At 32.9% G+C, this 25,243-nt stretch overlaps 1 protein-coding gene across 1 annotated transcript; it reads left to right on the plus strand.

The window, feature by feature from the left end:
- The first annotated feature begins 779 nt into the window (after positions 1-779).
- On the plus strand, positions 780-22,220 carry LOC147074007 (alpha-amylase 1-like). The gene is made up of 11 exons (XM_085944907.1): positions 780-818; positions 2,100-2,283; positions 3,585-3,736; positions 4,833-5,004; positions 9,760-9,875; positions 13,295-13,490; positions 14,657-14,845; positions 17,215-17,346; positions 19,278-19,478; positions 20,837-20,998; positions 21,990-22,220. The coding sequence occupies exons 2-11, from the start codon at positions 2,101-2,103 to the stop codon at positions 21,999-22,001; spliced, it is 1,515 nt and encodes a 504-aa protein (XP_085801033.1). The 5' UTR covers positions 780-818; position 2,100; the 3' UTR covers positions 22,002-22,220.
- The last annotated feature ends 3,023 nt before the right edge of the window (positions 22,221-25,243 follow it).

The raw sequence follows: 25,243 nt of genomic DNA on the forward strand, positions 1-25,243 counted from the left end.
ACATGTATATATATATATATATATATATATTATTAAATAATATAATGGTAGCGCTTTTTATAGTTGACTGTAATTGATTTCGATAGAATGATTGTGATGGTGGATGTGGATGCTGGGAGGAAGGAGTAATGTTAGGATGCCAGGACTGACCTTTTATGCTGTTAATTATCTTACTCCGTGGTCTGGTTGCACTATACTCGCGTAGTATTGTTTGTTGGGTCATCCGGTGCGCGGCACTTGATGTTCAAAGGTGGCTTAGGTGGTAAGTCTTTGTAAGCGCGCGGTCGATGAATGGCTCATATCTGCGAGACTGCGTTGCGCCTGGTCTTGCGACAATACTGGTTATTTGAGGTAGGAGGAAAATATAGGGATGACGGCGACCATAAATGGCCAAATCATATAATAACAATTTTATTTAAGATATTTTTATTGAAATTTATAACTTTAAATCTTGAGAAACATACCTTTTAAAACATTTGAATTAGAAAATATCTCAGTTAACATAATATGCTTCGATTCCTCTTTTAGAAAATTCTGGTTTATACGGTAGCCATCTTCTTTCGGCATGTTTTGAGAAGACATACTATGATTTTGAACTGATGCTGATAAAAACATTAGATTATTATCATAGTATGGATATATTCAATTATTTTGAATGATAATTAATTTTCTAAGAGATAACATACAATATACTCGTATTATAATTTTTGATTGTTATCATTATCATATTGTTCATGCAATATTATAAAAGACCAACGCAACTTAAAATTAATAGGTGTTATTGTCATTAAACGCCCGAGAATTGATAATATTTCAATGTAAGACTGTTTTTATTTTTCATGCATTAATCTTATATTATAAACTCAAAAATAGTATTTTTATAATAATTTAAATGGCCAATTCAGTTAGTATAATATACTATTGATAGTGAAATTCGCGTTTAATTACCCAGGTTTTCAATAATCCATTTAATTAATTACGTGCGTAAACTTTACAAACTACATATTTAAAACGTTCAAGTGTTTAAGATAAGATTATCCTTCAACATGACGCGCGACATAGAGTCTACATGACGCTGCAACGTTGCGCACTATCCCCGGACGTTGCACGCAACATATTTCTGCATTTCTATGTAACCCGGGATATGTTGCATGCTGTCGCTTCGCAAGAGAGCGTATGGGCCGCTTGTCTGTCGCGCGTCAGATGTTGGCGAGTGTAGACGGTTGCGCAATGCGTCACTCCAATATCCACTCTTTTTCTCTTTGTAGCAGTTAATTCCGCACCAACCACCTTTACTTCCTCTTACGTTTCGTAAACTGCTCGTTAGAATAAATATGTACGCAGCACGAGACCAACACAACCTCCTCGGACGACATTTCTGCGAAAATTGATATTGAGTGGTGTGTACTAGCAATTTTCCGAGATTTGATCCCGATACATCGACGTAGATGTTAAGTGTCGTGTTCCGCGACATGTTGCTCCATTTGTCCTCTAGTTTATGGCTTAAGCTTAATGGCTTAACATGGCTGATAAAGAAAAATAAGTGAAAAAATAATAACCGTGAAATAATACATATGTGTATTAAACTATACATTATCTACTTGAAAACATTAACTGAATAGACCTCATTTTAATTATCTATAAAACAATATAATATATCTTACTAATATTCACACAAATGAAATATATTGATAAACGAAGCGATTTGGTTCGATACAATTAAGTAAAGTCGTCTAAATTACCTGCCTAGTTAAGTATTGCACAGTGGTAAAACAAGCAACTGATTCCAGATTTCTTAGATAATCAGGGCACAAAGATTAACACAAATAATGATGGCACAATTCTCAGTTACACCACGTATAAGTCAGTCTGATGAGTGAAGTTTCAAAGTTTTCTTCGAAACTACAAGACTGTACTTTAACTGATACGAGCTTCAAACAATTGACCCACTATCAAATATCTTCTCAGTAGTTCCAATTCTGCTTCATTTCTCATTAGACTCAATTATTGGTGACATTCGATCGTTCCAGCATGCGGATCTTCTTCCTCTTCCTCTGTTATTACTCACGTATATTCTAATTTCTTATTCTGTATCCCAGCATGCGTCACCTGATCTCCTTGACCTTATTGGTCCTGGCAGTCATTGGAGGAAGCCAGTCGCAGAAAAACCCCAACTACCATGCCAACCACTCTGTCATGGTCCACCTCTTCGAGTGGAAATGGGTAGATATTGCAGCCGAATGCGAGATATTTTTGGGACCCAATGGATTTGGAGGAGTTCAGGTAAAGTAAAAGTTCACTATTATGACAAAAGAATTATGAAATAGTATTATATATTTGCAAGGCAAGATCTTACACCTCCGACAGTGTAAATATTAGATTTAATTGGCATGATTATTAGGCGGACCGATAGCTTAAAGGATAAGGGCACTCACTTTGATAGTGAAATATATGAGGTTTGGGTACCACTTAGTTTTCCTTTTGTATGGATTTTTTTTCTAAAATGTATACACAATAACAGCAATTAATTGAAACTTGTATATATTATTTAAATTGAATAAAAAATAATAATTTAAGAACATAATATTAACTTACTTTTTCGGATTATGAATTATAACCACTATTGCCTAGTAAATAACTGCAAATATTTACTTAATAAACAGTAATAACAATAATGAGTAGGTACCTGCCTATAATTCAATCTTCTTGCCCTTTGGTACTCTATGTATTTATTCTTCACATATATTTTAAATTTAATAAATCCATACAATAATAAATTGTCTATACTTAATTATTTAATTTTACAAAATAGTTTTTCGTACCAGCGCATCCATTCTATACACAAAGCTGCTAACGGTGGCTATCAAGGATAGAGTATCAAAATTATGTATTGAGGTATAATTGTTACAATAAGTTAGCTGTCTAAACTGTCAAAACTGTTTAAAAGTTAACACCGCCAAGAGAGATGCTGTTAAAATATAGCACTTTTGACAGTTCATATGGTTGACTTATTGTAACAATTAGCCGCCTCAATACATAAATATGTTAAACTACCCTCGTTAGCCGCCGATATCAGTCTTGTGTATATAATAGATGCGCTAATTAGGTTACCTGATTACACCAAGTTCAAATTAAAAAAATATATATTATATTATTTTATGTATAGGGATCACTATAGTTTGAAGCAATCTTGATGCCACGCATGAATAGAATTAAAGAATGATATCATCATGATTTAACTTCCAAAGATGGCAACCATTATTAATATAATATATTATCTAGTTAAGTAAGTTTAGCAAGACCAGAATAATATGAACACACATTTATTAAGATGTGTGTTCAAATCCAACTTCATTCACGGTTTTTTTCCATGATCATTTTCCCCGCTATGTATTTTCACATAGAATATAATATTAATACTACTAGTAATACTAGTATATAATAGTAATAATACTAGTAATTATGTTATATAATAAATTTAGTTTATTGGTTTAAATTTTCGGTTGACACGTCATTATTGTTGTGACATTCGTTACAGATCGCTACATTCTTAAATCATTCTTAAGAATTTGTCTTTGATCTAGGTTTCTCCCCCCAACGAGAATTTGGTGATATCATCCAGGAGACGTACTTGGTGGGAAAGGTACCAGCCCATGTCATACAAACTGATTACCAGGTCTGGAAACGAAGAAGAATTCGCTGACATGTGCAAACGATGCAATGCTGCTGGAGTAAGGTATGTTTGAAACCTTTAAAAAAAATTATTACATTGAATAAAAATTAATCTAAATACATAGATTATAATTAGGGCTTTGTTATAAAATAGTTTGAATAATACTTATTAATTGAGTTAGCATTTACTTATGTTATTAGGTAGAATTCCATTTTCCAAGAAATGAAAATATAATTTATATTAAATTCTACAGATTTTTTAAAAAGGTTTGTCGATAGCTATTTCGGTTGTAACACCATTATCAAGACTATTCAGATAGGCCGTTTGCCTTTGTTTAAATACTATACGTATAGATAGAGACAGAATACATTTTCTTATTCATTCAAACAGTATTATGACTTTGTATACTTATTATTAATTGTAATATTATTAATACTTTGAAAACCCTACGTGGGTTTTTAATGGATATCAAAATTTGCAAAATTTATCGAAAGTACAGTGTTCGAGTGCTTTGGATATTATTTTATTGGCATTATTAATCAATTAAAATATTATTAGTATAATTGTGTTAATCATGTGCTTTAATTATATTTAATAGTGGCGACGAATGCATAAAGCCTCAATTACATTGAGCTTCTTTACGAGCTGTGTGTTGGCGAATTTATAATCTGCCTGTAAAGTCGCCCAGTGTAATCATGGAACAAGCTAACATGTTCGATGAATTTTCATTAATTATGTGATTACTTTTGGATAATTCGCGATTAGTTTCTAACTGTTCGAGTAAATTTAATTTCAGACCTTTGTTACATATATGCAAACATTCTGGCGTTATGTAATTACTGATGCTATGCGAATTTGATATCAAATGATATTATATTTTATGTCCACGTTTGTCATAAACAATATCTAGTTTTTTCTTACAACAAAGACAATGATTGACATATTATTTTGTAATAATGACTAACAAAGGAAAGGATAATATGCTAGTTTTAGTGCTAGTTATAGATAGAAATTATGGAAATCTATGTTAACAATACCCCTACCGTAATTTCATTACTACAAATATTAGTCCTTATTTAATAAATCATTCGGTTCTGTGCTATTTTAATACTATAATAAAACCATTACGACTAAAATATTGGTTATGGTCTCCTCTCAGGATCTACGTTGATATTATTGCCAACCATATGACTGGAAATTGGACGGAAAATGTCGGTACTGGAGGATCTACTGCCAATTTTGGAGAGTGGGACTATCCTGGGGTGCCTTACACATTGAAAGACTTCAACCAGCCCATCTGTGATATCAAAGACCAGAAAAACTCAACCGAGGTATTGGAGAATACAATACATATTTAAGTTTTTTCGACAAGGCAATTTCGAACATTGATAATTTTGTATTCAATATTATTAGCACTCATGCCTAGCCAGTGTTGCCAACTACTAACTGTAGTTGATAAAAACCTGCCCGAGGGGTACGAAAACAAGCTATTTGGTAGGAAAAAACGCTAGATTTTGTGAAAATAAAACTTTGATACCCCTTTTTTGTACACTTATATCATCATCAGCCGGGGTCAATCCACTGCTGGATGAAGGCCTCCCCAAGCTTGCTCCAACTCTCTCGGCCCTGTGTCGTTCGCTGCCACGTATTTCCGCCGAACTTTACCAGTTCGTCAATCCAGCGGCTTTTAGAGCAACCCTGTGGCCGTTTCGTACCCCTTGGGTACCACTGGATGACGGCATTTGTCCAGCGGCCATTCTTTCGGCGAGCAATGTGCCCCGCCCATCTCCATTTCAGCTGTTTGGTAATGTCTATTACATCGCGTACTCTTGTCTGCTTCCTAACCCATTCGTTCCTCTTACGGTCCTTTCGCGTGATGCCCAACATGCACCTCTCCATGCCTCGCTGTGTGACTCTTAGCCTTTGGACATCTCTCGTGTTGAGGGTCCACGTCTCGCAGCCATACGTGAGTACGGGTAGCACACATTGGTTGAACACCCTACGCTTAAGACATAATGGTAGGTCACTCTTGAAGATAATATTCAGACGTCCGAAAGCACTCCATCTCAGCTTTGTTCTTCGAGCAATTTCATCGTGCATGCTTCCGTCTATGGACACCTGCTGTCCGAGATAGACGTAGCTGCTGACTTGCTCGAGTTTGGTGCCAGAAATACAGATAATCGCAGGGTCCGAAAAACAGTTCCTCATCACTTTTGTCTATGTCATTGTTATCTTTAGACCGACCGTTTGACTGACATCCGCGAGTTCTTGCATTCTACCTTGGAGGTCTTTCGGGTCTTGTGAGAGTATAACAATATCATCTGCAAAGCGCAGGTGACTGAGGTGCTCCCCATTAAGAGGGGGCTCAAGAGGAGGAGATTGAAATATAATCTAGTATCAAAAGGACATCGGCGTCGTTAGGACGTTAATTTAAATCGATATTTTCGCAAAAATCACTAATCATCGGAGATTTTATTTAAAAAAAAAATATATTATTGGCATTGTCGGCCGTCTTACACATTATTATTTGATAAACAACTGCACGTGTCCGCCGATCAGAAAACAGGGCTGTCAAAATATTATATGCATTAATATTTTTTAAATGTTAATTTCGTCATAGTATTATTATTACCTAATTCAAATTGAGCGTAGGTTGATACTCAAATACTATTATAGTATGTTTATGATTTCGAGAAAATAATACGATGATATATAATCCATATCAATTATTTGAAAACAATACATTTGCATGTAGGTACATGTATAATATAGTGAAAAGGTCAGATACCTGTTTAATTTGCAAGATAACATCAAAATTTGTATATACTTACCTAAATGAAGAATATTCGACATTCATGAGTGAGCACGGCTCAAAGCTATGAAAATGTGTTTTTTTCAATTTGAAAATATTTTAATTGTGTATTATTTTATTACAGATTCATAATACGTTATATAACTAATACAACATACTGTTTTTTTCTATGAATAAAAAAGACTGGAAGGAACATATTGTGTCACGGCAATCAAGAAAGACCGGAAAATATGGCCAACAATGCATGATACACAAACATAAAATACACAAAATTACCTATTTAAGTTTACCGCATACGTGCAGACCACACGATATTTGTTTTCGCAAAGTCATCGCTTTCCAAAATGGCGAATTTGGTTGCCAGTTTTTATGGCGATGAATCAGTATGTTCCTTTTTGTCTTTTTTTATTCGTAGGTTTGTTTACTATGTACACCAAGAAATTTCCATTTATAAAATCCAAAATGAGTTTTGGAATATAATGCAACTAATACTAGAAAAATTCTATCATGGGTGTTTACTTCTTGAATAAGTTGACCCCAGAAACAACAGGTCCATTCCACTACGTGAACCACAGTGGATATTATGCAGGGTCCACATTGGCAACATGTCGCCGGCAACCTCATTAAATTTTACGATAAGTATGATAATTATCGTAAAATTTCTTAAGCCATTATGATAATTATCGTAAAATTTATCGAGGTTGTCGCGCGACATGTTGCCAGTGTAGACCCGGCATTAGATGCACAAAACTTGAATAAAATATATTATAAATAAAATTTAAAAAGTACAATATAATTAATTGCGTCGACAGCCCTGGCGTCGCCCGCCAGTCGGATGGACTAATAAAAAAATAATGTATCTAGTGACTGTATGTTAATAATTATTTTTAGGCACTCATGATATAAATTATTTCGCCCATTGCCTTTACATGCAATAATGGTTCTACCTACCACTTGTTTCACTAGTATAAAAGTGAAGTTGCGCAGTCAATAAGAAGTCACTTTCTTTTTATAATAGGCAGACACTAAATTCTACGTTTTAAAAAATATGCATTAGAATTAAACAATACCTATTATTTTCAATACGTAGGTCCTAAACATTACAAATAAACACTATTCATTATTAATGTTTTTTGGATAGCACATGAAATAAAAATGTAGGTAGATATGCATTTCAACATCCTTCGTATGTTTAATTCTCGGACAATTTCAGGTTAAAAAGTTATTAATATATTATTAAGTTTATATTGTGGCAACCACATAATTGAAAATGTCACCATCATATTGGTTGCAATACTTTCTCCCAAACAGTTGATTAACAAATTGAATTTAGTAACATTTACGTACCTACCTATATTAGAAGATATTATTTTTTGGTCACCCCATTCTGTCTTCACGTCGACCGTGTTTATGATTTAAATTTAATTTAGAGACCATTTACATTTGACACAAGCATTGTCGGCGACCTTTGTATATTGCTAGTAGACCAACAATTCCGGACCACATATAAAAAAATCATATTTTCAATTCTCAAGGGCAATTCTGTAGAGCTTACCCTTAATTGGAACACCTTTTTCCTCCCAATCAAGTTTCCTAAATAAGTCCTCAAGAGTAGCGGTGAATAGTTTAGGTGAAATGGTATCACCTTGCCGGACACCTTTGTTAATGGGGAATTTACACGACCGTTTGTGGAGTTTCATGCATGCTGTGGCATCACTTTATATACTGTTCAATATGTTTATATAGCGTCTGGAAATTCCTTGGTTGCTAAGGGCGTCTATAATAATAATTTATATAAATAACACTTATATAAAAAAGGTAAAAAACATATACCACATTTTTCCAGAAACTAATTTCAAAATAGACAAAAAATATTTAATTAATCTGACAATCGATAAGTAATAATTAGGTAACATCAGAGATTGGAATTTTCGATGATTGTCAATCCGATGCCACATGCATAAGCATGCACACATTAAATTATAATATCTGATACCATTTTATTACTATAACGTCCAGAATACTCATATTGTTTAATTGTGTTGTTTTATTTCTCAAGTAGGTACCGACATACCTTCATTAAATATCTGAACAATTAATAAACTAAATATCTAGCTTATTTTCAGCACATTTAAATTTGTTGAAGCCATAAAAAAAATGCTAATAAAAACGCCATAAGCTAGATGCATTTTTTGAAAGCTAGATGCCTATTGAAAAATGCTAGATCTGGCAAGAAAACTGCGTAGGTAACGCTGCGCCTAGCACATTGCAGCTTTCTTGCCCATATAACTCTTAGGCATAAAGCCCATTGACGCAGCGAGTGCGGCGCTCGCGCAAAATTTCTACAAGTGGCGCGTAAATCAACGAAAATACAACGTAATCAAATACGCCAGCGCCCACTGGATTTGACGACGCATTTTACGCGCGCGCCGCATGAATCATCGTTTTTTCGCGAATCACCGCTTCTCGGCGATACGAATGAAAGAAAATACAATGGAGTCCATTCATTGAACACAGCGAGTAAAAACACGCCGCGCGAGGCATCGTCGATTGACGGGCGGAAAGCAATTATTTAATTACAGAGAAGTCATTGTTTTATTTTATTGCGTGTTCAGTTTATCGCTGGTTGAATAATGTCATCGTAAATTTTAATTACAAGCCCCGAAATAATATAATATTTTTATTGCTTTGTTATGAGAGGCGCTGTAATAATATTTATTTTGTGCTGCTTGGGCCGCTTATAACAGAGGTGAAGGGTAATGCGCGGGAAGAGACGTGTGATTATGGTTATGAATATAAACACTGCATACGCGGACTTCGCGCGCCCGACGCGTTCTGTGGGCATCATCGCTTACATTAATATCATATTGCAGCCACAGCGTATAATACAAACCAAACACAATATAGTGGCCTATACTACGTTTCGTGCCTCTTATCATTGTCAGCTGATTGACTTTCATTTTATCTTTATGATTTTTTTTATTAGACAACATAGACCTGTATTTTTACTCTGTACTGTTTCTGTTAGTATGCGGATAACGCAGCTTGACGTAGTTGTATTATTGTAGTATAATGATTATTTACAGCATTAGTGACATCTAAAAAAATGAGAATGAAAGATTTAAATAACGTTCCATTGTATTAAATAATGCACCAAAAAAATAATAGATGTCACTACCCAAATCTGTCGATAAAGCTGTTTTCTACAATAACCTTTCCTATATCCTTAGTAAATAATAACTATTAAATTAATGTAAGTATGTTTTTATTTTAGATTCGCAATTGCCAACTTCTGGGATTAAAAGACTTGAACCAAGGAGTAGAAAACGTCAGAGAAAAGATTGTTGACTTTATGAACAAGCTTGTTGACTTGGGGGTAGCTGGTTTCCGGTAAATACTGACATTATAATATCACTGTATTAGTGTTCACGTATAACTTCTTGGTGGAGATATTTTATATCGTGCAAATAGGACGATTGGACATCGGGATATCTAAAAGCAGCGCCGTTGAATATATCTTCACCTAGACAAGCAAGCCTCAATATTATATAAGACACGTGTATTTATTCGTGAGTTTTATTTATATTGACGCCAAGTTGTCCTTACGTCCAGTTATCATGGCGTTAAATCATCCTAGACACCAAATCAATACCTCAGTCTTAACCTTTTGTACGTGTACTCACGATAGCCGCGCGGCTTAAGCGTCGGCCTATCTATAGCGTCGTGCGACCCAGGTTCGAATCCTGAGTCTGGCAAAGTGTTTATTTGTTTTTGTTTAAGTCAGGGTATGGACCTAATAGGTTGAGCAAAGTGGCTGACATCCATTTCTCGTAAAAACAAAATCTGTGAATACATCTTATTAGGATCGCATATGGTCGCAAAAAAATGTGCCATTTATGAATTTTGAGTTAATCAAGAGTAAATATTGAATCTAAATATATGTTGATACATATTCTATACGTCAGAGTATAATCCGGGTAGCAAAGACTTAAGGGGGGACATGCTCGTCGAAGGTCAAAATTGAGTTTTTATTGTATTTTCAAACCATGATTCTGGACACTCCTTAAACGTTGTAGATAATCTATTTGAATAATTTTGAAGCCTTATTATCCTGAATAGTTATTTTAAACATTTGATGACTGTATACAGTATTTTTGTTACATAAAATAGTATTCTTTTAAACCTCTCGCTCTAATGTTTTAGAATATCGTCATATTTCAGTACATAACTGTGCAGTGGTGTTAAGATTTTTTACATTTATTAATTTTTAAACGCATTTATAAAACCATTAGTATAATTTATTACGAGATAATTTTTCTAAAATGTTCACGATAAAAAATGATATTGATAATCTCTGTGATCCCAAATTTGACTAGAATTAGGCATTATATTATTCAAAAAATCGGCAAGATTTACACATTTGAAGATGATTCTAAAGATACTTATTATAAGCTATGTCTTTGACCATTCAAGTGTGATAAACATCTTATGAATAATGATTGCTTTATAATAATTATTGACCTAAGAATAAGGTAGTGTTTTTTTTAAATACGCCATTTCTTTTGTCATTCCCCAGTGATTAAGCTACAACATACGGCCGTAGCCATAAATTGACAAACTATAATTAAAGTAGGGAGTAAAATGATATTGACGCGCGTGTTTGAACATGTACCGTTTAAAAAAAAATAAAAAAAAATTCGGTTAGGTACATGTTCAAACACGCGCGTTAACATAATTTTACTCCCTACTTTAATTATAGTTTGTCAATTTATGGCTACGGCCGTATGTTGTAGCTTAACCACTGGGGAATGACAAAAGAAATGGCGTATTTCAAAAAAACACTACCTTATTCTTAGGTCAATAATTATTATAAAGCAATCATTATTCATAAAATGTTTATCACACTTGAATGGTCAAAAACATAGCTTACAATAAATATCTTTAGAATCATCTTCAAATGTGTTAATCTTGCCGATTTTTTGAATAATAAAATGCCTAATTCTTGTCAAATTTGGGATCACAGAGATTATCAATATAATTTTTTATCGTGAATATTTTACAAAAAATATCTCGTAATAAATTATACTAATATTTTCATAAATGCGTTTAAAAATTAATAAATGCAAAAAATCTTAGCACCACTGCACAGTTATATACCGAAATATGACTATATTCTAAAACATTAGAGCGAGAGGTTTAAAAGAATACTATTTTATGTAACAAAAATACTTTATGCAGTCATCAAATGTTTAAAATAACTATACAGGATAATAAGGCTTCAAAATTATATAAATAGATTATCTACAACGTTTAAGGAGTGTCCAGGATCATGGTTTGAAAATACAATAAAAACTCAATTTTGACCTTCGACGAGCATGTCCCCCCTTAAGCTAACAACTAGCAAAGCTAATGCTCTACTCAGTAGCTACAATTAATTCAATGCATGTCTACCTGCAATTAATATTACTATCAAGTTAAATGCAGTTTGGATAGTCGACTTAGTTAAAATGCAATTTAATAATCAAAACAACACTCCACGAAACCACGCCTCGTAACTTCCGATGACAGTAAAATATTTTCATCCGTTTCGGAATGATTAAAACCATGGGTAAATTTTCTGCAGTAGTTTTTGTGCTATGTTTATTATTTTTGTTTGCAGGCATCGTATGTCAGTCTGCACGAGGTTTAATAAATTCATGTTGCATTGTAAACTAAACATAAGACAAATTATTACATAATTACTAGTGGCTTTTTGGGACATTAGCTCTAGTCGAGATCTAATTATATCAGTGGCGAATACCCAATACTAGGCGATTATATAAAGTCTACTTAGTAAGAAAAATATTTTTTAATTGCATATTGACATAATATTTACCTATATGATCACTTGATTATTTTATATTCTATAAAAATAATTTAATTTTCCAACGACAGATGTCGTATAATATGTAGAAATGTATTATACAAAACAATCTGCAAAGGTTTAAAAAAAATATACCACGGCGCGCCATCCGTCTTGAGGTAAATAAATGTCGATTATTTGTCAAGGAATTGAGAAATTTTTTCATATGGACTTTACGTCACGTAACCTCAGTCAGTCTATCGAATTGTATGAAATATAGTAGGCTCCTATCGCAATAGCCTAAAACCTTTGCGCATACTATTGTTGTCATGACCGCACTTTGTCTAAAATAATAATTAACAATTAGATAATTTAAAAAATAGTTTTTATGACGTTTAATCGCATATTAATAAATATAGATTATTTTTAAAAATAAAAATAAATTGTATCTAATGATTTTTGATATATTTTGAAAAATACGTAATTTAATCTCATCGCTCAATTTTACGTCGTGAGTGAGTTTTTGAAAATTCATCGTATTAGTGTGTCGTTATCATTAGTGACCTATTCATCAGTACTACTATTGCATTATCTTTATTATATTTCCCGTATCTGACAAGTGTGTTCTTTTTCTCTGATCTCCACAGCCTACCTCTTTCCAAAATTCACCCTTCGCCACTATATTATTTATACATTAAAGTTACAATAGTACATAGTATTCTATAATATACCATGTTCTTAGTAAATAGACATAACATGATGGACTTGCTTGCTCGATTAACCTTTAATTTTTGTAGTTATCTAACTTTTATTTCCACACTCATATTATAGAGACCAAGGTCTTTGTTTCAAATCTTCAGACATCAAAATTGATTCAGTAGTTTTTACACAATTTTAAGTAGGTACAATTTAAAAAAAAATGTAATGTACTTTCCTCCATATATTATTTACATGTTTACATTTTTAGTATTGATGCTGCCAAACATATGTGGCCAAAAGATTTGAAAGTAATCTACGACAGGCTGAAGGACCTGAACACCGAACATGGTTTTGAAGCTGGTGCCAGACCTTATATCTTCCAGGAAGTCATCGATTTTGGAGCTGAAGCTGAAGCTGTTAGCCGAGACGAGTACACTCCAATGGGAGCTGTTACTGAATTCAGGGCAAGTATCTTACAATTACATTTTAAATTTTCTCTTTCTTCTTTTTCTTTAGTCATTGAGTTCCAATCATAATTGTATCGTGAAACAGTAGTGTAGTAGTTGTAGTGAAACATACATATAAACACTCAGGCTTTGAGAAAAAAGCACAACATGTATTGTGTCCTCATCGGTCATTAAACCTGGGGCTTATAGATGAGATGCTAGTGCCTTACGCACTGCACTACGAAAACCGTCTGCGACTAGATATAAATATAACACCGTATATTTTATTTCCTTCTTTCAGTACAAAATCAAACATAAAATCCATAATGTTTGACAAAAACCAACAATATTAACTTAAAGGAAAGTTTTGCATAAACATGCCACTTTTAATTGTTTCTGATGGACGCAATTTTCTTAATTACAACCAAATTAATTACGTCATGCCGCAAATAGTGGGTTTTTGAGTTGTTACTATAATATCGTCTCTATTTGTCTCGTCTGGCAGAACACACTAACTGGAGAATACTAGTTTTGAGTAATTTGACTTTGAAGTTGTTAAAATGTTTGAAATGGTCTATCATGTGAGTTTATTAAGTAATCGTAAAAAGGATGATTTTAAAATAAAGACTGTTTATTTATTAAAAAGGTTCCAGACGGTAAAGTTTGAAATAAGGAACATTTTGGTATAACTAACACAACATGTCATCTTTTCGAATTAGTGTCTTCTGCCAGAACAGTGACGACATATACTTCATCTTTATTTCCTCAACATGCTTCACTTGAGAATGGTCTCTGCAATGAGACACAAGCATCGAGAAAATAAGGAGGATGATCACACAGAGACAATCCAAAAATAATAATTCAACCGAGAAAATCTCAAACATGAAGATAACTAAGTAGTCATTAAATAAAATTTAAAACAATGTTTTAAAAATAACTGAGTTCATCCTACTATTATTTAAATTAGTCGTAATTAAGTAGGATTGGCGCGAATCGTATTTTTTTTTCAAAAAAGATTTTTCTTGGGTTAATATAGATGAGATGAGATGTTTTCAAATTATGTATGTTCAATATATAGAAAGTAACATTCTCAAATCTTGTGAATTTTTCGTTGAATAAAATAAAGAGTTCATTAAAAATAAAAATAGGTAAAAACATTAACTGAGTTCTTCTACATCCAACAGTTCGGCTTGGAATTGGGCATCTGCTTATTTGGCTACAACCCACTGTACAAGTTAAAATCATGGGGTCCTGAATGGGAACTCCTACCAACCGAAGATTCCATCGTCTTCGTTGATAACCACGACAACCAGAGAGGTGGTGGAGCCGCAGGCCCCGCCATTCTCACCTACAAGAAACCCAAGTTGTACAAGGTATTTGTCCTTTTTTGTAAGTATTTTAAAATCCGATTCAAATGAAAATGTTTCTTTCCGTTTCTTGTGGTGCTGTTAATTGTACTAAGAGGATATTTACATTTAAAAATATGTTCGATGCAATTTTTGATGTCACGCGTATAATTTTATTTAATTATAATTATTTATAGTGTTTGCTGACAAATAAAAATGACGATTTATCCAATATGGCAAAGGGTCGTAAGTTACTTGGTTACCATAAAAGGAGGTCTCGACCAGTGCTTTATAATAATGATGCCGAATGCCAACAACTCAATAATTCAAATGGATCTATTTAAAAATACAAAAAATCTCTAAAAATACATGGAATACCTTTACTTTTACTTCGCCATTTTTGGAGAATACTACTCACACGGTCTTTAAGCTTAGCGATAGGTAGAGAGGCCCGCAAGAGGCCCGGGGGCAAGCTTTAGGATGTGGGGGTCGTGTATACCGATAAAAGGTTCAATATAAATAAAAAGGATGTCGAGTTGCACCAATTTTATTTTTTTAGAAAATTCGCTGCTTTTACAATTAAATATAAAATAGGTACATTAAAATTATGAATTGTTAAAAAACATTTTACATATACCAGAGGAATCTTAATAGACTACATCTAAAAGATAGATATTAAAATAAAATAATCATTATGCCCTAAAGGATTTAACGTTAAAAAAAATATTACTTGTATATATGTTATCGATATATGATATCTATCATAATAATGTATGATGGATGAAAAAAAAATGTTTTTTTTTTCTATTTAAATTAGATTAGGATTAGGTTAGATAAGGTTAGGTGAGGTTTATTTAAAAAAAAAAAATTTTTTTTTTAAATTAAAATACTGTACAATATAAATTATAAACAAATCTTATTAAATTGCTAACTTCCGAGTCTGCTACCAGGTGCTTATAGTAAGCAGAACATTCACCTTAAATGTAGCTACTTAGTAGTTGACTTTATTTACAAATTAGGCGTCATAAAAAAATATTTTCCAATCCCTTATATCATTTCAATTTCAATTTTTTTTTTTTAACATATTGTGGACATGACAAATTATAAGTTTAAGACGTTCACAACATGACATTTAGAAACAAAGATATATAAATATAACAGTATTACATAAAAAAAAAGAGATAGATCAGTAGATAAATTAGATAGGTACAAGGAAGTACACCGGATGAGTTAAGCAGACCCTATTTTAAGAATTTATAAAACAGCGTCCACCTAAACTCATTCTCATGTAGGTGTAATATATCAACACCCGAAGCAATTTCGTTGAACATAGTTATCGCCCTCCCAATTGGCATTACCAGTGGCAGGTTGGTTCTGCACCTTGGGAGAATAAACAACTGATGGTCTTATGACTTATGACATTATGTGAATGATCCCCATTATATGTAGAATAGAAGAAAAATGTAAGTATAATTAATCTCAAAAAACATTGGAAATAAAGTAACCATGTAAAATAGTGTCTAAAATTCTTCGGGCAGGTGACGAGGCGACTCGTTGGTGTGTTGGTAAGGTTACTTTTAAATGAGACTAATAAACTGTAATAAACTTTGGCCTGTTAAGACATTTTAAGTCCCGCATACTATCTCGCCGAACTAAAAGCACTCTTTACAAGACACTTGTAAAGCCAGTGCTCACCTACGCATCGGAAACCTGGACATTAACTCTGCGAAATGAACGAGCCCTGAACATCTTTGAAAGAAAAATTCTCCGCCGTATATATGGACCGATCAGGGATGGCACCAATTGGAGGAGAAGATAATAATTATAATGCTGAGCTCTACGGGCTGTACGAATATTGCAGCGCAGTTCAATCAATTAAGATTAGGAGACTGCGATGGCTAGGTCATGTGCACCATATGAACGACAATGAACCCGCAAAGAGAGTGATGTCCAGCAATCCAATAGGACGTAGAAGAAGAGGGAGGCCAGAGATTCGGTGGTTGGATGGAGCTGCCAGTGACTGCCGTATTCTGGGGGTACCAAATTGGAAAGCGGTCACACTGGATAGCGACAAGTGGAGGGAGCTGTTGGAGGAGGCCAGGACCCACACCGGTTGTCGCGCCCCTGATGATGATAATAAACTGTTGCAAAGTGATTTCACCGTGGCCGCAGTGCCAGAAGAATAATATTATGTCCTTCCTCTACTTAGATAATGATTTGATTAATTGTTTTCCCTAGGCTGCCATCGCTTTCACTCTTGGCCATGACTATGGACGCCACGAATCATGAGCTCTTACGATTTCACCGATTTTGACGAAGGACCTCCAATGGACATCCATCAAATCATAGTTTCTCCGGCTTTCTATCCTGGTAGTAACTTTATGGTCTTTCTCTAGGCTGCCATCGCGTTCACTCTTGGCCATGACTATGGACAGCCACAAATCATGAGCTCTTACGATTTCACCGATTTTGACGAAGGACCTCCAATGGACACCCATCAAATCATAGTTTCTCCGGCCTTCTATCCTGTAAGTAACTATATGGTTTTAAATAATATACAACTGACACAATATGTTATTACAGTTACTTACTATCTATATATATACCAAGGAAATTCTGAATATTAAAAAAAACACAAATTAGATGCCTATAACGTAACATCATTATCATCGATCCACTGCTGGATTAACACTTCCCCTAGCTCCCTCCACTCTTCTCTGTATGTAGTTCTTTGCTGCCACGTACATCCACCAAACTTTATGAGTTCGTCTGTCCAGCCGGTTTTAGGGTATTCATGTGAGTGGCACTGAGGGACATGTCCAGCCCATTGCCGTTACAGCTGCTTACCAATCTCTATCACATAGCGCTCTCTTGTCTGCTTTCTTATTAATTAGTTTATTACGTGATCTTTACACGTTATGCCAGACTTTTACCTACGACTTAACAATTATTACATATTCATTATTTTCGTACCAAGTATTCTTATTTTAAAATGTGGTGAATACTGAGTGAATTCAATACCATATGGTGAATACTACGTCGGATGTAGTTAGTTTTTTTTTTAAATCACAAGCTTATAATCAAGTAAAAGCTAAATCCAATAAAAATATAAACACAAGAGGCTATTGTCGATAATCTCCACTATTTTATTGTTTTATAACTCGTAGGTATGTAAATTGATTAAAACTGTAAAATTTTACCGTTACGTTTACCGTTTAAAAAAAAGATTTTTTTTCGGTTAGGTACATGTTCAAACACGCGCGTTAACATGAACTTACTTCCTACTTCAGGTTTAGTTTGTCAATTTATGGCTACGGCCGTATGTTGTAGCTTAACCACTGGGGAATGCCAAAAGAAATGGCGTATTTCAAAAAAACACTACCTTATTCTTAGGTCAATAATTATTATAAAGCAATCATTATTCATAGCATGTTTATCACACTTGAGTGGTCAAAGACATAGCTTATAATAAGTATCTTTAGATTTATCTTCAAATTTGTTGATCTTGCCAATTTTTTGAATAATAAAATGCCTAATTCTTGTCAAATTTGGGATCACAGAGATTATCAATATAATTTTTTATCGTAAATATTTCACTATAATAATGTCGACAAAAATTATACTGATGGTTTTATAAATGCGTTTAAAAATTAATAAATCTTAATAATCTTAACATCACTGAACATGGGTGTACTGAAATATGACTAAAACATTAGATCAAGAGGTTTAAAAGAATACTATTTTAAGTAATAAAAATACTTATGCAGTCATCAAATGTTTAAAATAAATATAAAAGATAATTAGGCTTCAAAATTATATAAATAGATTATCTACAACGTTTAAGGAATGTCCAGGATCATGCTTTGAAAATGCAATAAAAGCTCCATTTTGACTACGCTGAGCATGTCCCCCCTTAATAATTTAAATATTTTTTCACGTTATGACGTTCTATTTGACGTTATAACTGTGCTTGCATGCGATTTTTTGTAATTATATCAAAATAAATATTCACGTAGTTAACCGATTTTGAAACCAATAGTATCTAAATGTCTAAATATATTTTTTCATGGATATACATTATTTTGAAAAACCTCAGATACATAGCACCTATTAGAAAAGGTCCCAGGAAAAAAATTAGACCCAATGGGATTTGGATCCACATCTTTCATTGTCCGGGTACTCATATAAACAACTAAGCTATCAATCTACCTGTCATTTATTATTATCTGACGTGTTTCAAACTTTGTAATTTAAATCTAATATGATTTATAACTGTCATCAGGTGTACATATTCCAGATTTTGACCTTGAGATCAAATAATTATAAATCACAGTATTTTTTATTCAATACTCAATGAATTAATATAAGACATTAAAATGTATTATGTTATGTTATACATTATAATACTATTATATTTGAATAGTTTTTAGTGACCTGATCCAATCAATGTTTTATTTAGAATGGCACATGTGGAAACGGATGGGTTTGTGAACACAGGTGGCATCCCATCTACCAGATGGTAGTCTTCAGAAACGAGGTTATGGGAACTAAAGTCACGGGCTGGTGGGACAATGGAAACAGCCAGATTGCTTTCTGCAGAGGAAACAAAGGTTTCATCGCTTTCAATGGAGAATATAAAGATATGAATGAAGAAATTCAGGTAAGTTTCACAATACACGTGTACCTCACATTAAAATGTTGTATCGTTGACAGAATCGGTTTAGCATAGGTACATGGCTGACTTTGAAGGTTAATATTAATCGAAATATTGATTTATATCAGTTATACAAGAGTCAATCATATCATAGTTGATATAGATAGATATGCCACCATACATCGCCATGTATTCGAATTTAGAACTAAGCTCATTACAGTATAAAAAGTATTAAATGATATTATGTCAAATGTTAGCATGTGGCGCCCTCACTATACGAACAACTTATTCTGGTAGATCTATAGTTGCATATTTCAGTGGTACAACTCATTTACAGTCTCGACACACTGCATTTAAGGTCCTTCACGATAAAATAATTTAACAATCAAATTTAAATTTTCTAAATAGGTAAATGCATACATTCGAACGATTCATTATTTATATTTTGTACATTTAATTAAATTTATTTGGGTTACATAATATTTAAATTTTCTGACGAATCGGTCGCGTCATTTTCATCAAAGAAAATCGCCGCTGGCATATTTAAGTAATTCCAGACGAAAATAATACAGCAACAGTATAATACTACAATCATCGTTATGTTGCCAATTATTCTCGATCACACACAATGCTAGTTACACAAAGCCAATCCTTAGTCGGATCGTATATCTAAACTTGTCTCGACTGCAACACGTCGCTTATGTCGATGTGATTTTGTTGGTGTTCACAAAACACATGTAACCTAATAAACCTCCATACACTGATAAAATGCGTCATTTTTGTTTCAAAGCTGATGTCACAATCAACAAATTTCACTTGACATCAGACTAATTCGATTAAGCTAATTTTGCTATTAATTATTTTCTATTAATTAATAAAGTTAAGCTAATCTAGTTTTACTAATCTGATTAATTGAAAGATGGTGGCAATTACTCTACGTTCCATAGATACTTTTTAAATATAAATGGGATTGATAAAAATATAATAGAGATGGGTGAACAAAAAACTAAAAACTATTATTAAATAATAAAATTGATTTAGTATTTTAAAATATAATAATAATTTAGTTAGGTACTTACCTACATATTTAATTAATTTATACAGTGTATTTATTAAATTGTTTGTTGTACAATAAATATGTTGCATTGTTTGAAAAAACTGCTAATGTTAATGTCATTTTCATCTAATTATTTTTACCGGTTATGATCCTCTTGAGCCCTTAAGGTAAATCCACCACTGGTATGTTATAATAATGTAGGTTAAAGCAGTCATAATATTACTTCTAGCTAAATTTTAACTACCGCAGCAAAATTTGAAAGCTGTTAGAAAAGACAATTTTTCAACTTTTTGTTAATTTTCTATAGACCTGTCTGCCAGCCGGTACTTACTGCGACATTATCACTGGAGGAAAAGTCGAAGGCGGCTGCAAAGGGAAGACGATCACTGTTGATGAAAGTGGAAAAGCCAAGATCGAGATCGCCAGAGATGCCGATGATGAAGTCCTCGCCATTCACATTGGAAAGAATGTACGTAGAGTTCTCGTATCATAATAATATATACCTAGCACTGATTATTCATACACGATTCAATTTTTTTTTAAATATATGTATAATATCTTTCATAAAAAATCTCGACCTCGGAATGATAATTTCTTTAGAATAATACTACCAATATAAAAGTAAGTGAATTGTAGCTACTTAGTGCTTTATAATAATTCACGAGCCGGAACACAATTTATTTATTCCACGATTTTTACAAACCGGAACGGCGCTCCGGTTCATTTTGAGCCCTGCCATATGCCCGAGGACTAATAACTTGTTTATCATAATTTAATCGTCTATATTATGCACTCTCTGACATTACACCTATCGTCAATTTCAAGTTTTCAAATTCAAATTTATTTATTTTACATAATATATAATGAACATGACATAAAGTAGGTAAGTGCAGCGTTCGAAATGGACAGAAGCGTCCCAAAGCGTCGTTCCGGTTCATAAAATCCTCAAAATTATCGCTCCGTCTCGTGAGAAAAATAAATTGACCGTCTGAGCTAGATAGGCCATATAACGAAAATCAAACATACTTATTTTTATAAAATACATATAAAATTAGATAACTATGCTGATATTTTTGTAAAATTATCACGCGCTCCGGTTCGTAAAATTTTCCAATTCGAGCGCTGAGTAAGTGTTAACAATCTGTTGGTGACATCATATTTTATATTTATGGATAAAAATACACCATACCCAATCCAAAAAATATACACTCAACATCAAACATATCGCTGAATTTTCAAACGGCGTTTTTTTGACAAATGGCTTAAAGGTGATTCTCATAGATAGCATACTTAAAAACTCAATTTTAACTAAAAAAAATGTGGTAGACACTTAATTAATCCCTGGTATTTCAATTCTAAACGTTCAAAAACAAAAAACTAATTAATTACCAAAACATACACTCATAAAATCTAATAGTTTTGTTTTTACTAATAATGTTATGGTTTTTTTTTACTTTCAGTCCAAAATGTAATCGAGTTAAACAATTGGAGGAAATGACGCAAAGGCTAATCTACTTTCCTGACCATTTAAAAAAATGTTAAATATTATCTGAAATGAATATTAATTGTTGATGATATATTCATGTGCAATTATTTTTTATTGGTAATGTTGAATACTTATATAAAATAACTGGTTCTTTTTTATGTTGCAAAAAATCAATAAAATGAGACACCAATATAAATATTACTCGTATATTGTTTTTTATTATAAACCCTTCCCATATATTATATTCTAATTGTTTTATGTTCTTCTTCAATTGTATTCTCTTGGCAAAGGTTTGTTGATTACACAGGATATTATTTTAATTACGGTTGTATTCATGGCCCCCACATACTGAAGGAGGCCCCCTACTTATAGCTGAGCTCAAGAGCAGTATGATGTTTTACAGTATTGTTCCCTAAATGGTATTAAACAAAACCCCAGGGTTCCGCAAGGTAAAATTAAAGGCATTCCGTGTATTTTTAGCATTTTTTTTGTATTTCAAATAAAGTCGTCAGCGCTCGGCATCATAACACTGATAGCTACCCCTTTTTGTGGTAGCCAAGTAACATGCGCCCTTCGCCATATTTGATAAAAAGCCATTTTTAAAACAAACTAAAAATAATTATAAAATAAATTTTTACATATGAATTATAATTTAATCATATTAATCATCACACCTATCACATAGCCAAACAGTTTAAATTTTTAAAGTAAAATAGCGCCGCAGGAATTGGAGCAAATTTGTTGTGTGTTTATCTTACTTTACTTACTTACTGGTCGAGTTTTTAAGGACGTCTGTCTCAGAATTATATCATGTTTCGGAAGCACATATTCAAGTGAATCCTCATTTTCATATGAAATTTATATAATCGAAATATGCAACACATTTGACGGATGATGATGACGGACATTGATGACTGCGTTTTGCAACAAGTAAGTAATTAGGTACCTATAAGCTGAATTATATGAAAATTTCCCATGATACCCAAATGTAATTATAATAATATAAAAATATTTAAGTATTGAAAATTTATTAAAAATATTTGAAAAAATAAAAAAACAACAAAAAAAATCGTATAAGATTCTTATTAGAAGTCGATCGCCATGGAAATTAAGATAAAAAGTAACTCCAAACCTCAAAAAGGTTGGGTGCCTTGCTGTAGACCAGTGTTTCCCAAAGTGTGGTACGCGTACCCCCTGGGGTACGGGAAGAGTTTGGTAGGGGTTCGCGCTCCACCGGGCTTTGGCTGCGCCTGGTGCAACAAGCAAATACAACATCAATACAACATCCATGCTAGAAGAAGAGCAATTGTTGGAATTAGCTTCAAACGGATTCTTAAAAAATAAATATAAGGAGTGTACTTTAACATCATTCTGGTTGCAAATGCAACATGTGTATCTAGTTTTAATAGAGAAAGTACTGAAATACATCTTACCTTTTCCAACTTCATATCCATGTGAAGTTACTTTTTTAGCATTTGTATAGCAAGGCTTTTAGATGTGGATCCGCATCTCAGATTATAATTATTAACAACCAGGCAACCAAATTATAATGATCTGTCTCAACATAAACAATTTCATCCTTCTCATTGATTATAATGAATGTTATTATTTATAACATAACTTTTATTTATTTTATTTATATGATGAATTATTATTAATGAATTTTATTATTATCTTATTTATGTACCTACCTACTAAATAAGGAAAACATAAATATACTTTGATTGTTATTAAAGTATAATTGCAATTTTTTAACGAGGGGTACTCAGTGTTACAAAAATTATAGAAGGGCTACACAGATGTCGAAAGTTTGATAATCTACACTGTAGACTATTATTAGCGGTTTTTAAAACGCCGAATTCCAATTGACTTTAAGAAAGGACATTACAGATTGTAACTCTCGTGAGAGATCCGTAATACATGGCCGACTCAAGTAAAATATAGCCTTTTCACTTTCATTATAACGAAAGGCTGCAAATGACGCTTGATGCGGTGTCGAAGACCTGACGAAAATGGGATGCATGAGATGCCTCCACTAAGGGCAGACACACATATTATTTGTCTTTCCCAATATCCAATGGCAATTTCGTTCATACCGATTAAGTCACCTTGGGTTACTCGTAACGTACGATATTGACAATAGCACAGCAAATAAAAAAACGAAGTGCCTCTTTAAAATAAGTCTAATCAGTTTTCATCATCAATATTGCTATTTTTTTAATCGAAGGCATCAAAACTTAATTATAATTATACGAGTATTTCTACACATTCTTTCAGCCTACCGTTTTAAAAAACGATTTTTTTCAGTTCAGTACGTGTTCAAACACGCGCGTTAACATGATCTTACTCCCTACTTCATTTATCGTTTGTCAATTTATGGCTACGGCCGTATGTTGTAGCTTAACCACTGGGAAATGCCAATAGAAATGGCGTATTTCAAAAAAAATACTACCTTATTCTTAGGTCAATAATTATTATAAAACAATCATTATTCGTAGGATGTTTATCACATTCGAATCAGTGTCTTTAGAATTATCTTCAAATGTTAATCGTTCCTATTTTTGAATAATAAAATGCCTGATTCTTGTCAAATTTGAGATCACAGAGATTATAAAATATAATTTTTTATCGTAAATATTTCACTATATCATATGTTAACATTAATTTTACTGATGGTTTTATAAACGCGTTTAAAAATTAATAAATCTAAAAAAACTTATCACCACTGCACATGGATGTACTGAAATATGACTATATTCTAAAACATTAGATCGAGAGGTTTAAAAGAATACTATTTACAGGTAACACCAATAATTGGGAGTCGGACCTGGGATCCTGTTTGAGTGAGTTACTTTATCATAATAATGTTATTGTGTAATGTACAACTCGTATGAAGAAAATCTCACTTGACGATTTAAAATGCGAACGGTCGCGTCACCGCTAGCAAGGATAGGTTTGATTTGCAGCACGTACCTATAAATCAGTAAAAATACGTAGCAAAAAGCAGGACTGTGCTAACTTTTTTTATAACCGAGTTTGAATACTGTCTGTAATAAAGGACTTTGGAAGTACACACGAGAATAAGTTGTATTATTATATTTATTTTAATTATTTTTATCAACACAATATTCTATCGAATATTCATTTTTTATGAGAAGTTAGTGTTAAGTATGTACATAATATATTATTCTCTACATTATTCCAACGTTCGTTGTCATTAATTATTAC

This window comes from Rhyacophila brunnea, unplaced genomic scaffold (genome assembly GCF_057557595.1).
Source record: "Rhyacophila brunnea isolate RB1 unplaced genomic scaffold, BYU_Rbru_1.0 scaffold_17, whole genome shotgun sequence".
NCBI lineage: Eukaryota > Metazoa > Arthropoda > Insecta > Trichoptera > Rhyacophilidae > Rhyacophila > Rhyacophila brunnea.